The sequence below is a fragment of the Alligator mississippiensis genome, chromosome 1, assembly GCF_030867095.1.
Source record: "Alligator mississippiensis isolate rAllMis1 chromosome 1, rAllMis1, whole genome shotgun sequence".
Classification (NCBI taxonomy): domain Eukaryota; kingdom Metazoa; phylum Chordata; order Crocodylia; family Alligatoridae; genus Alligator; species Alligator mississippiensis.
Window position 1 is genome coordinate 213,256,455 of NC_081824.1, and position 13,870 is coordinate 213,270,324.

General features: G+C 45.3%; 1 protein-coding gene across 15 annotated transcripts in view; it reads left to right on the forward strand.

Annotated features, from left to right (window-relative positions):
• The window catches only part of EHBP1 (EH domain binding protein 1), a 364,380-nt gene that overhangs the window by 180,787 nt on the left and 169,723 nt on the right, over positions 1 to 13,870 (forward strand). For 11 of the 15 annotated variants that reach the window (XM_059719703.1, XM_059719709.1, XM_019500781.2 and 8 more), the window contains exons 8-9: positions 5,886 to 5,990; positions 6,694 to 6,816. In XM_059719703.1, the coding sequence (XP_059575686.1) occupies positions 5,886 to 5,990; positions 6,694 to 6,816 (228 nt within the window). The remainder of the gene's footprint in view (positions 1 to 5,885; positions 5,991 to 6,693; positions 6,817 to 13,870) is intronic. The other 4 variants (XM_019500783.2, XM_019500784.2, XM_059719751.1 and 1 more) reach the window with 1 other exon arrangement.

Here is a 13,870-nt window from a genome sequence, read left to right on the forward strand (position 1 = left end):
TGGTGGCTCTAGGGAGGGTTTGGGGGGCTACTGCCACCCCAAAATTCAGCTTAGCCCACATAGCCACCCCTCTGAGCCCTGCTGCCACCGCCACTGCCCATCCTGCGCAGGCTGCGGGAGCTGTACCCCCATTCCAGCCCACATTGTAGTAGGGTCTGCCAGCCCTGGCCACAGCCTCTACTGCTTGCACCCAGACAGGCAGATGACCCTGGCTGGGCTCTCCCATAGGGAAAGGGGACAGAAGAGGGAATAAACCCCCTCCCTGCTCTCTTCCCCTCAGGGGACCATGCTGGTCTGCGTCTGGCCATGCCCCCAGCCCTGCTGCTGGATCAGTGAAGAGGGAATAGTGTCCTGGGGAGTGCAGGCCTCTTCCTGGTGGGGTGGCTGTGCTGTGGGCTGGAGCAGAATGGGTGGAGCTGCCACAGCCTGTGCAGGGTGACTGGTGGCAGTGGTGGGGCTCAAGAGTGGTGACTACAGGGGCTAAGCCAAATTTTGGGGTGGCTATAGCCCTGCAAGTCCCTCCTAGAGCTGACACCACTCGCCCTACACAGTATGCGGCAGCACAGCCCTCCCACCAGGAAGAGGCTTGTGCTCCCCAGGACACCATAACAGGGGCTACTGCCCTGTCAGGGTCCCTCTCTCCCTTGCCACTCCAACAGCTGGGGTGGGGGTGTGGCCAGAGGCCAGTTGGCATGGCCCCCTGAAGCGAAAGCGGCAGGGAGGGGGTTTATTCTGCCACTTGCCCTGAGCAGGGGCATAGTTAAGTAAGCAGTGTCACTGGGGGATATGGTTAAGTAAACACTATCACTGCTATGGGGGACTGATTAAGTAAGCACTATCGCTGCTCTGGCTGGCTGAGAAGCAGGTAGGGGATTCAGGCACAGCAGCATCTGCCTGGGTTCCCCCTGCCCCTCACCACTCGCTGTTCAAGCAGGGATCCCCATCTCCCTCCCCTCTCCCACAGCACAGACCCCCAGCCACATGGACCCTAACTGGCATGTGGTCACGGTCACGCCTCCCCAATGCTAGCTGAAGCTGAGAGGTGTCTGTGTGTGTCTCCAATTTCACTGGGACAAAGGCAAACAGAACAGTGCCCACTTAGGGCTTTTTGAAGCTAATCAACCGGTCAGCTGGTAATGTCCCTCCATTCCTTCCTTGGAAAAAACTGTTTAAGGAGGTCTTGAACTTATGAGAGAGGCTTTGTTTTCTTGATGGGCTAATAAACTTTGTGTTATCAGCTCCCTTATGGCTCCTTTGTCTGTCAGGTTTGCAGACAGTATGAAGAAGCAGGGAGAGGGAGATTGAAAAGCTCAGTTTCATGAACAGATGCATACAGTCCACACAGGTAGTCCTCTCCCCCCACCCTTTGCCTCAGAGTGCTAGAGGTAGCGAAGCCTGGGGAGGGCTGCTACCCCTCCCTCTCCAGGCATACCCCAGCTGGGGACTGTGCAGGCAGGGTGGGGGTTTAACCCCCTCCCCAATCATAGCATCCTGCCAGGGCCGGCCACACCCCCCCTCAGCTTAACATTGTGGAAGGGAAGCGGGGGGTTCGCTGTAGCATCCCTCGGCTTCTAGCCTGAGCCACTGCAGGCAGGTGGCTGCAATTCCAGGATCAAAACGAAATGTCTGTCCGCTTGCAAATCAGTTCAAGCTCTGCAGGTTAGACTACCTGCAAAGATTGAATCAATTTAATAGAATCATAGGGTGGAAATCATAGGGATGGGATCCTGAAAGATCATCGGGTCCAGCCTCCTGCATGAGCAGCAAAGACATCTGGCATCTGACAACCCCAGCCAAAATTCAGGCTTGGGCTTTTTGAATATCTGTCCCTAGCCTTTGAAACTGGTTTATGTGCATGGAACTTCTGTTCTGTTACAGGTTTAAACCAGTTTCTGCTCACTTAAACCAGTTTATGTGTAATTTCTGTCCCTAGTCCCTTTGGCTGCTTTACACAACTCACCACAATATGGTGCAGGACATCTGTTTATTGAAAATATGTTACCATGCTGAACTAACAAACCAGTGGCCAGCTGCCTGTACAGCCCCTTAGGGTTAAGATTTAACTGGACTGCAGGTGATGAGCAGCTTTGAAGGAGGAGGAAGCAAGCAGTGGCAGATAAAAGGGAGGATCCCTTTTCTTGCAAGTGGTCTCTGTAACATACTGGTCTAGAGGTTTCTACACCTTACTGCCTACCCAGAGGAAGGTGGGAGCTGATTAGCCCTATACCCCTCCCATATCTGTTATTTTAAATATGTACCTAGATCTTTTGAAGTGTTTTGAATACTCTTTTGGGCAGGAGAACCCGTCCTCTCCTCCTTGCCTCCCTGTGGGATGCTCTGACAGATCTGGCCTGCCAGTTGATTATATCTGGCCGAGGGTGCTCCGCATAGGGCCGAGCCCCGCCCACTCCTGCCCAGGGCATCCTGTGCCATGCTACTGCCCACACCCATCCCATACTGGCTAATGGTACCACCCCAGCCCCAGCCAACATGCACGGCTTTCTGGTGGGGCTGCTCCTGCCACAGCGAGAACAGTTCCTGTCGGACACTGCGGCTGCTGGCCAGGGCCAGGGCCATCAGCAGGCACAGGGCAGATATGAGTGGGAGCATGGTATGGGCTGCCCTGGGCAGGAGTGAGTGGGGCTTGTCCCCATGTGAAGCACCATGGGGGCAGTCATGGGCCAGACTGGGATGGGGGGCAGAACGTACCTGCACCGCACTGCTTGGGCAAGCTTTTCTGCATTTGCTCCCTGTCCCTCCTCCCACCACCCCTGGCCAGCTACTAGGACCGAGTGGGAAAGCAGCCACCCCCATACACCCATCCTCCCACATACACTCCAAACCGCCCCAACACTCATACCCCTCAACCCCCTCCCATACAATATACAAAAGTAAGACTTTATTTAGAGCTATTATAGATTCATAGATGTAGGGTCGGAAGGGACCTTGTAGATCTAGTCTGCCCCCCTGCCCTGGGCAGGAGAGAAACTGGGCTCAAATGACCCCAGCCAGGTAAACATCGAGCCTCCTCTTGAAGACCCCCAGGGTAGGAGCCATTACCACTTCCCTTGGAAGTTGGTTCCAGATCCTAGCCGTCCTGACTGTGAAGTAGTGCCTCCTGATGTCTAGTCTAAACCTACTTTCTAGCAACTTATGGCCGTTGTTCCTTGTTACTCCAGGAGGCGCTCAGGGGAACAAGGTTTCTCCCAAACTCCACTGGTCCCCCCTAGTAAGTTTATAGATGGCCACCAGGTCCCCCCTCTGCCTTCTCTTGTGAAGGCTGAACAGGTTCAGGTCCTGTAGCCTCTCCTCATAGGGTCTGCCCTGCTGTCCCCAGATCATGTGAGTGGCCCTCCTCTGAACCCTCTCCGTGTTGTCCACATCCCTCCTGAAGTGCGGTGCCCAGAACTGGACGCAGTACTCCAGCTGTGGCCTGACCAGTGTCACATAGAGGGGGAGGATCACCTCCTTGGCCCTGGTTGTGATGCATCTGTGGATGCAGGACAGGGTATAGTTAGCCCTACTGACCGTGTTCTCACACTGTCGGCCCATGTTCATCTTGGAGTTACAAATGACTCCAAGACCTCTTTGTGCCACCGTGCTTTCGAGAAGGGAGTTCCCCAGCCTATAGGTATGCTGCTGGTTCCTACTGCCCAAGTGCAGCACCCTGCACTTGTCAGTATTGAATCCCATCCTATTTTCATTTGCCCACCCCTGTAACCTGTCCAGGTCCTGCTGTAATCTGTCCTTCCCTTCTAGCGTGCCCACCTCACCTCAAATCTTAGTGTCATCTGTGAATTTAAACAGGCTGCTCTTCACCCCATCGTCCAAGTTGCTAATAAAGAAATTGAACAGTGCAGCCCCAAGGACCTGGGGGACCCTGCTGCCCACTTCCCTCCAGGTTGAAAATGACCCGTCCACCACCACTCTCTGAGTATGACCCCTCAGCCAATTTGCAATCCATCTTACTATGTAGGCATCAATGCCACAGTCACCTAGCTTTTTAAAGAATGGGGTGAGAATGGGGTGGGAGACAGTGTCAAAGGCCTTCCTGAAGTCCAGAAAGACTACATCCACCGTGACACCTGCGTCCAATGATTGTGTGACCTGATCGTAGAAGGCAATCAGGTTGGTCTGACAGGACCTGCTCCTAATGAAATCATGCTGGTTGCCCTTGAGCATCATCCCCACTGCAATCATCTGTATATACACTACTCAAAAAACCCCATAAAACAGGACAAAAATATATTTCACAATAAAATATGTTATAGTCGATGTTTGATTTTTAGTATATCATTTGTTTTTCATCTATCATTTGTTAAAATTATATTTTCTTAAATATTTTACGTGTGCAGCCCACAACAGCTCATCAAAACTTAAGTGGCCCGCCAACAGAAATAATCGTCCACCCCTGCTCCAGAGGTATAAGTTCAATTGTTGCTCTGGGCACCAGCTGAAGGCTACTCACAGACAAACCAGTTGTTTATGGTTACATGGTCATTCAGTCAGAGCCAGCTGGAGATGACACTAGCCACAAAAAGACAGTGTTCAAAATTAAAGGAGATTCAAGCAGAGCTCTGGTCAAGGAGAAATCTTAAGTATTTTCCGACTGATCCCCTGGTACCTTGCTTAGGGGAAGAGAGAAGGCAGAGTTTAAAAAGATTGAGCTGAATCCCATAGGTGGGCTAATGAGGGTCTACCTTGAGTTATGTATTACAAGGTTGGAGACCTGCAACTTCATACTGGACCCACTTAAATGCCTCAGATGTTATGTATATAAGGTTAAGTCTGTTCTGCTGTGTCTTTATTCAGCAGTGTGCCCTGGTTAAGAGCCATATAGTCCAGCTTAATATATAATTGTGTTTCTAATTCTCTGTTGGATTAAAATGATTTTTAAAGACACCTTAGATTTCTTCCTGTTTACCCTGGGTGTCACTCCCAGGCTAAGTAAGTGTTGTATTTTAAGGAGGATGTGCCATCATTTCATGTGTAACAAAGTGATTGAATCCTTGCTTTAACTGCAGCTTTCCTGGCTGATCCTTCCACAATAGTCTTGAGTATTTTTCAGTTTCTGTTTCATTGTAAATTGTTGGTTAATGAATAGCAATTAATTTTCCCTGTTGTTTTATTATCATTTCTTAATTTCTTTCAACTGTAGAATGCATCATTTTAAGCAAGCCTAAAAGTAGCCATGCCAGGATTATTTTAAGTCAGAATGAGCCTTATGATTGAGAATGTTCATTTTGAGCTATTCCCCGTGGATGGGATCTATCCAAAAAGTAGGACTTTGCTCAGTGACAGTAAGAGCAGTAGAATCTGGCCCTGTTGCAATGTGCTTTATTTAGAAGCATGTTAGGGACCATTTTATTTAAAATTATTATATAACTGGATCTGTCTTAGCTGTAAAATTCATGGAGATTGGCTCTAAATTCAGCATAATATATACATGTCTGACCTTATGGTCTCCTCAGTCATTTTGTGTATTAAGCTAACTTTATGCTTTTAAATTCAAGTTTTACTTACAAATAGGAAAACTGTTTATGTAAAATGATATCTCACATACCTAGTTATTGCAGTACTGTGTGCATTCATCTTCAGGAAAAATTGTAACATTGACACTGCTAACAGAGACACACATCGGCTTTTTTCCATATATACATGACTGTTTTCCTTCTTGTTGAAATAGCGCAGAAGCCTTCTATGCAGCTGCCTAAGTGTATTATATATCACTGTAATGACTCGCTGTCAGTGTATTCTTTTAATTAACAATGTGTTCTCTCTCTCTTTTCCTTTTTTTTCTCTTTCTGTAGTAACAGCATGCTTTCCACTTCTTTTTCATTAAATGACCTTACATTACATTTGTCTTGACTGGCTTCTGTTTACAGAAATTGTAAACCAGTTGAATGCTCTGAGCAGCTTAGATGAAGATCAAGATGACTGCATAAAGCAAGCAAATATGCCTTCAGCTAAATCAGCCAGTTCCTCTGAAGGTCTATGAGCTTTCCTCCTTTCTTTCTGTTTCTGATTGTCTGTATTTACTGTGACCTGTTACCTTTTGACTTCTGCTTGTATTCAGCTGTCAGTTTTATCTTTGTATTTTTTAGCCTATGTGAATTTCAGTAATTTGTAGTGCATCCAACAGGTAACAACATGACATGGCTCTCTCTTCAGCCACTGCATTGTCAAATGAGTGTGAACAGGAAATAAAAACCATATAATTAAAATATTATTTGTGCAGTGAATAATGCTTACCTATTATAAATTGACAAAATGTTCTGTCCTTGACTTTAACACCCATGTTGAATAGAAAGACGAGAATTTCCTATTGGCAGTGAAAAAGATACATGAATAAAGCATATTCTGAAATCAAGCTGTTGCATATAGCTTTCTAGATATATTACAATATTTATTTATTGAATCAGATCCAGAGGTCTTGTGCTGCAATGTAGCAGGTCAGTACTTCTGCATTCTAAACAATTCTGTGAATATCTTTCATTCTGTTTATTTCTTCTGGTTGCAAATGTTGGTGTGCTACAAAATACATTAATTTAAGTTCTGCAGTTGGTAATGGGCCTCAGTTCATTTTTCCCAGGGATCATTTGTGTATTTATTTAACTTAAAATGTGCTTAGTGAACACTTTTTGTATCCAAGCCTGGCTTTGGCCATATTGAAACGTTTCCATTTATTTCCAGAGCTTATCAACAAACTTAATTTTTTGGATGAGGAGGAGCAAGACTTGGCCAATTCCAGTTCAGATCCATTTGGAGATCCTGATGCAGCAGAATTAAATCCATTTGGAGATCCTGATGCAGAAGGTAATGAATCTGGTATACATAATTAATTATTATTTACAGACCGAGTAATACCTAAAACATTCTATTTTTCCCTTGAGGCTACAAATAAAAAATGTTGTTCTGGTAAACTAATGTTATTACATGCAATACCAAGGCAGCAATGTCACTTATTCTAATTGCCATTGGAAACAGAATGTCATCTCTCTCTAAGGAGACAGAACTAAGGCGCATTTTCTCTGTATTCAATAATTCATCTAGATATTGGATGAACTACTAGATATTAAAGGTCTAACCAGAATTCCAGTTAAGTAACATGTATATACAGCCCTTATGGTAGGTAACGTACAGCTGGGAACATAGTGATTGCCCATTTGGGTTTTTTAACCACATTTCAATAGAACACTAAAATGCAGTTCTGCAAAATGTTCTTACTTATTAATATATGAAAATCATCACGAGCAGAAGAGTACAACAAAACATAGCTACACATCAAGGTATTTTTGAATTCTAAGAGTAAGAAATATTTAAAATGTATGTATGTCTGTTACCTTGTAATGCTCCTGCTTACCTGATAAATGATTTTTAGAGTATCCAAAGCAGGTTCCATTCCCCTCAACTCTCCTGCCATGACTTTGATGGAATATAATTCAAAGGAGGGGGTCAGCAGTGTATATACGGAAGTCCCAGCTTGGGGTACTCACAGTGTTTGGAATGGTTGACGTTTGGACTCCACCTCCTTTACACCCCATCTACATGCCAGCTGGTGTCGAGATGCTATGATACTTGTGGCACCTCAGCTTTGTCAAGTTTAGATCTTTGATAATCGATGTTCTAGCTTCTGCTTCCTCAAGGAAATGCTGGCCGAGTCTGGCAGTATTTTCCTGGCCCTCTCAAAGTTGTCTACCTTGTCCTCAAGGAGCTTCTCCCTGCAGTGGGCCTTGGATAAGGGTCCACTTGTCCCTTGGCTCTTGTGGCCTCTCAGAATAAAAATCAACAAAAATAGGAAAAAACAAACAAACAAGGAAGACTCTACTCTGGAGGAGTTATCTATTCAGGACTCAGTGTCCCTGTTAGGATTTAGTTAATTCTCTTCACTCCTACGGGAGCTGCCCCTTGCCCTATGCTGAGGCTCTGTTTCTCAGCCTGCCTGCCAGAGCCTCTCTGCCCCTTACTAACAGGGCTCTTGTGGCCTGAGCACCGCTCTGCCTTGGTGCCTGGAGACCATCTCTGTCGCAGCCTCAGTCAGCCTGGAGGCAGTTCCCTCCCTCTCTCTTCTGGCACTCTGAGTGTCTTTTAAATTGCCCGCGGTGGTGCCTGTGGCTGATGGCATCAGCTGGGCACTGCCAAAATTGATTGACGGTGACCTTTTAAACCGCAGCAACATGTGCAGCTGCAGCTCCTGCTCTCCCTGCCCTAAAGGCAAGTTTTTCCCTCTCCCTGGGGCTTTTTGCTCAGCCCATTCTGCGTCGGCTAGGGGTCTCAGGGTATTTAGGGGGCATGTATGGCCCCTGTTGTCACATACCTACCAGGAGTGTGCAAAATGGGCCCTATTCAGTTCAGATTTGGATTCGGCCCAATTCGGGGACAGTGATTCGTTTGTTGATTCAGATCACTGTCCCTGATTCGATTCGGCTGAATCTGAATCTGAAGATTCAATGCTGATTCAGAGAATCTGCAATTCAGCCACAGACACAGCTTTAAATGTTTTTTCTACATACCTCGAGGTACCAGGCATGGGTCATGAATGCTGCAATACTGGGGCAGATGGAGCGTCCCACAGGAGCACAGGGGGGCCCCCTGCATGCTCAGTGGAGAACCCGGAAGTGGACCGGAAATACTTCTGGTTCATTTCCAGGTCTGCTGGGGAGCGTGCTGGGGGCCCCCCATGCCCCCCCCCCCCAGCTTGGCAGTAGGGCACGGGGGGACCCCGGGTGCCTCCCCAGACACAAGAGGCACCAGTCACTCAGCTTGGGGTGTGGGGGGGGCCCCCCCCATGCTCTTCCCAGTGGACCCAGAAGTGGGACATTCCATCCGCCTCAGCATTGCAGCATTCACGAGCCGCCTGCTACCTAGAGGTATGTAGAAAAAACATTTAAAGCTGTGCCTATGTCCGAATGTTTCCAAATCTCTCTCAATTGATTCGGAGGGTTCTGATTTGATTAGGAGAGATTAAAGGGTCCTCTGATTTCATTCAGATTCAGAGATTTGGCCACCGAATCAGGCCAGATCTCCACCGAATCGAATCACCAAAGCTTTGCACAGCCTTAATACCTACTCCTTGCAGTATACTGTATCTTATATGCAAAGTTAAATTATTAGTTTAGCACTTTCTTTCTTTTCCAATAAATATAGTATTTTACATGTGCTCAGCTATTTTATTTTGTATATAACTTTATAGATGTATTGCTGTGTGCGTGTGTGTGTGGCTTTATGGATGAAAATAGTGTTTTTATATGATACCAATTTGACAGCTCATGAGAATGAAGCCTTTTACATAGCCACAAAGAAAGTTTAAGAGAAACCTCATAGAATATAACAGAAAGGAAGCTATCCAATCTGGTTCCTTGTGCTTACGATAATATTTCTGATAGGAGTTTAAAATGGTGTTGTTTTTGGCTTGTTTATTAGATTTAGTTGTTGCTAAGAAAATATTCTCCTAAGAGGGTAGCAGCCAATCTAATTATCTAATTCTGTTTCTAAAATTTAATTAGAATTATATGAGGAGTCTTTCCCATCTATTATACAACTAGTCCCCAGATTAGAAATTCTTCATAAGAAGAGAACTCAGTGGAATGAGTTGAAAGAAATGTGTTTCCCTGTTCAAAGACTTTCTCAAGCCACTCAAATGCTTGGAGAAAAAACCCCACAAAAAGCAATTTTTCAATATGAAGCAGTTGTCCAATAGCTGGAAAATGTTCTCACAAAAGAGAGCATTTTTGTGGGGAATAGGTGTTGGTGTTAGAAAATTATATTTCTTTCCCCCCATTATTTTTTTAAAGTAATAAAATTGTAAAGTAATACAAAGGACAAACAAACAAACAATCAGACACGGCCGGACACAACCTGACTGCGGAGGAGGAAGGAAGGAGGGAGGGGTGAGGACTGAAAGAGGGTTAAAAAAAGAACACACAGTGCCACCTACTGGCTAAAGGCCAGAACACAGCAGCCCCTCCTGGCGAAGGAGATTAATTACAAGTCTGCGGAGTCTCTGGCTGTTTGCACAAACAAAATCCACACTTGGAGCGGTGTAACACGAAAGCGACACAAATTAAACACATCTCTGAGTAATGTTAGTTTAGGGCTCTAAATGCTTTAAAGCGTTAGGAAATCCTGGGTCATGCAAACACAAACGTATTGCATCAACATAAACGGGAATTTCATAACGTAACGTTCATTTTGTCCAGATGTGCTCCTAAATCATAGTTTGATGAGGGCTGCTCTAAAGTTAAAGACTCTTTAATAGAAACCTTGGAAGACTACAAGTCTAAAAAATTATTGTGTTAGTTTTCAACAGATCAAGGAGATTAAAATAAACTATAAAAAAAAAGAAGACATGATAGCAGATGAGACTGTGGGAGGAACTAGTAGATGCAAGGGAAAAATGGTAATCAATGTTTTTGGCAGATCATAGCCGAAGAGACAAAACATTTTAGCTTAATCCTTGATGCCTATGTTCCTAAAGAAACACGGGTTCTTTTTTTAAGCTTTGTAGCTGGTGAGGGAAATGATGGCTGCTCGCTGAAGGAAGTTTGATGTATTAAGTCATTGGCAGATCAGTATCTCACCTCTGAATCCCAAGTAAGAACATATGTATCCCTGCTGAGCAATGGAAAGGCCTCTGGCTTTGATATTCTTGCCCCAGAAATCTTCAAGGAATTCTCCAATTGACAGTATCCATTTTGAAAAAAAACGAAATATAATTTTAGAAGGCATTTATCTTAAGCATTTGAATGAAAATATAAACCCATTTTTTAAAATGGTGATAAGAGAGATCCTGCAGCATATTGCCCTCTTAGCCTTGTGTGCATTCCAGCCAAAATTCATGGGAGATACTTACTGTCTCATCTGCAAACATGGATTTCTGAAAATGACATTGCAGAAGAGCAGGCTGGCTTCAGAGAAGACAATTCTTTCATGGACCGTTGCTTAGTGTTGTATTATTTGACACTAATATGTTAAAAGGCAATGTTGTTTATATGTAACCTTCATAGATCTATTCTAGAGGAAGCTTGTGTCTCCATATACCAATTAAAATTATGGAAGAAACTGGTAGTGACATCAACAGATAAAGCTCACCTACCATTAGTTGTTGCTTACTACTCAAATAATATAATTTAGGATGTATTGTAGGACAGTGGTGCCCTGTCTAGCAATTTTTCAGCTAAGGGGTAGAACAAAGATTTATGCTTGCTCCACTACTTTTTAATGTATTTTTGAATGATCTAAAACAGTGGTGCTCAGTGTTTTGGCCCCATGGGTCAGATGAATGCCATAAGGCTGGTCTGCAGGCCTGATAAGACCCTGCATTGCCCCTGCATGCCTGGATCAGGCCCTGGAGCCCTGTGACATCCCACCCCATCTGGCTCCATGTACAGGGATTAGGCCCTGTGCACCCAACTAAGTGTGAGCCTAGTCGCAACTCGCTACTTGTGGGGAGCCCTGTGGGCCGAATGATTCAGTGCTAGGGGCTGGATCTGGCCTGCTGGCTGGGGTTGACACCCCTGATCTGAAACATGTAAATGGGGAATTAGTTCCATGCACCTGTACTATGGAATGATTCTGTCCCTTTCTTGCTTTATGCAGTTGACTTTCTAGTACTTTCACAATCCTATATAGGTAGTGACCTACCTAATTTGTGTAGGCTGCCTGCCAATTTTCTGGACAGAATGTGGGGGCCCAGCGGTCATTTCGCAGGTGGAGCACAGCAGGACCCCTACACCTCTGGCCGAGGGGCCCGCAATGGCCCCACCCCTTGCCACTGATTGGCTGCAAGGACTGGCTGTCATGTGGCCCTGCCCCTTGCTGCTGCTGATTGGCTATGAGGGCTGTCTGTCATGCAGCTCCACCCCTCACTGCCAATTGGGGGAAAGGAGTAGGGCCACATAACAGGCAGCCCTCACAGCCAATCAGTGGCAAAGGGGTGGGGGGGGTGGTGGCAGCAGCAGCCATCCTGTCGGTGGCCCTGTGAGTGGGCAGCCCCTTCTCCTCCTTTCCCCACCCAGGCAGGCTGCCACAACACCCTTAATTCTGCTGGTTCCCTCTGGGGAGCCAGCATTTTATTTTCCATAAGTTTTTTTCCCGCAGATTTTGCAGGCATTGCTCACATTTCACAATATCATGAATTTGGTAGGTCCCTGCATATAGGCCTCCAAAGGTTATTAGATGTTTTTCAGCAGTACTTGTCTCAAATAGCTTGGAAGTCAACACTGCTAAATTCACAGTTCAGGTTTTTGGGAATGAAAGGAGGAAACAATTATGATTTTTACCGAAAAAGAAATTATAGGTGGTGTCCTCATTTAAATCCCTAGAATATGTTTTAATAAAAATCTGAGATGGAATAAACATACTGAAAATGTAAGCATTAAAGCAAAAGACTCTTTGGTTGGAGTTTTATCATTTTACAATAAGACCAGTAGAAGGAGGTAATGGAAGCACTAAAGGTCTATATATATAAGGTAGATTTTATATTACTGTATGGAGTGCAGCTGTGGGGTGTTGACCCCATGGCTTTCAAAAATAAAGAAAAATTACTGATTACTTTTTAAGGTAGTTTTTATCTCTAGCTAATTCTACAACCAGGCCAGGATTTATGAGATCTGAAATGGGATGCTTAAATGTCCCATTTCACTTATGCTCAATTAAGCACTCTAAGTTATTGCATAAAGAATAGAGACTGTACCCCTATTAGATACCTAAATGTGTGCATTTTAGAAGCCTTTCCTCTTCCAGAAATAGTTAAATGGGTGATTAAATTACATTTATATTTTCCTCCAGACAAGTTGCCTAAGAAACTTGCTGGGAGTCACTATCCAATATTACCCCTATGTTTAAAAGAAGATACAAATTTAAGAATTAAATGCCAGCAGGCAGTGAATCTTTTTGAACTTCTCCCTTTTTTGAGATTTATAAAGCAGTCTTTTGGTTTAGAAACCTACCTATCCAAAGTACAAAACTACAAACAATGAGAGGCCATTACCAGATTCCAAGTCACTCAAATGAGATATGCAGTTCTTATGGCAGGGTGGTATCAGACCCCATATACAGATAGTATATGTTCTTGCAAGAAGAATGAGATAAATCATTGATTTTCAACTTCCTTGGCCAGATGGGCAGTGCCCAGGCCATCCACAGGCCGGATCCAGCTGGTGGTCCTAATCTGCCACAGGGCAGTTGCAGTAGGGCCTCTTCTGGCTGCATGGAGGGGGGCCGGAGGCATCCCAGGTCCAGCATGGCTCTGTGGTGAGTGAGGGAGGAGGTATGGTTCAGCCCTAACCTTGTCTTGCGGGTGGAATCGGACATTGCCTAGCCCCACAGGGGAAAGGAGTTGTGGCCCAGCCTGGCCTCACAGAAGAAAGGGGATGTGGCCTAGCCCCATCCAGCCCAGGAGGAGCAGTATGGGCCCGGCCTCATCCAACCATGGGGGTGGAGGGAAGGGGCATGACCTGGCCCTAACCTGCTACGTGGGGCTTGGGGTTTGGGAATTTGGCAGTGGGGGAGGATGGCCATATTTATTGCCACTGCTCCTCTGCTGCCAAATTTCCTGATTTATGGGGAGCCCCACAACTGGTAGGATACCTATGGATCCACAGGCTGCATTATGCCTGCTGACTGGGGGTTGAGCACTCCTGAGATAGATGGATCTCTTCATTGGATAATTTTAAATGCTGGACTAATGAGGAAAAAATAATTTGGTTCCTGTCCAATAATTGACAGTCTGTCCTATATACTGCCTAGGTGTATTGGCATTATTTACACCAAGAGTAAGGGCCAAAATCAAATAAAATGTCCCTGTTACCCTTTTATTCTACCATTGTATATTGTTTCACTTTATCTATTTTTATGTGTCATCATATAT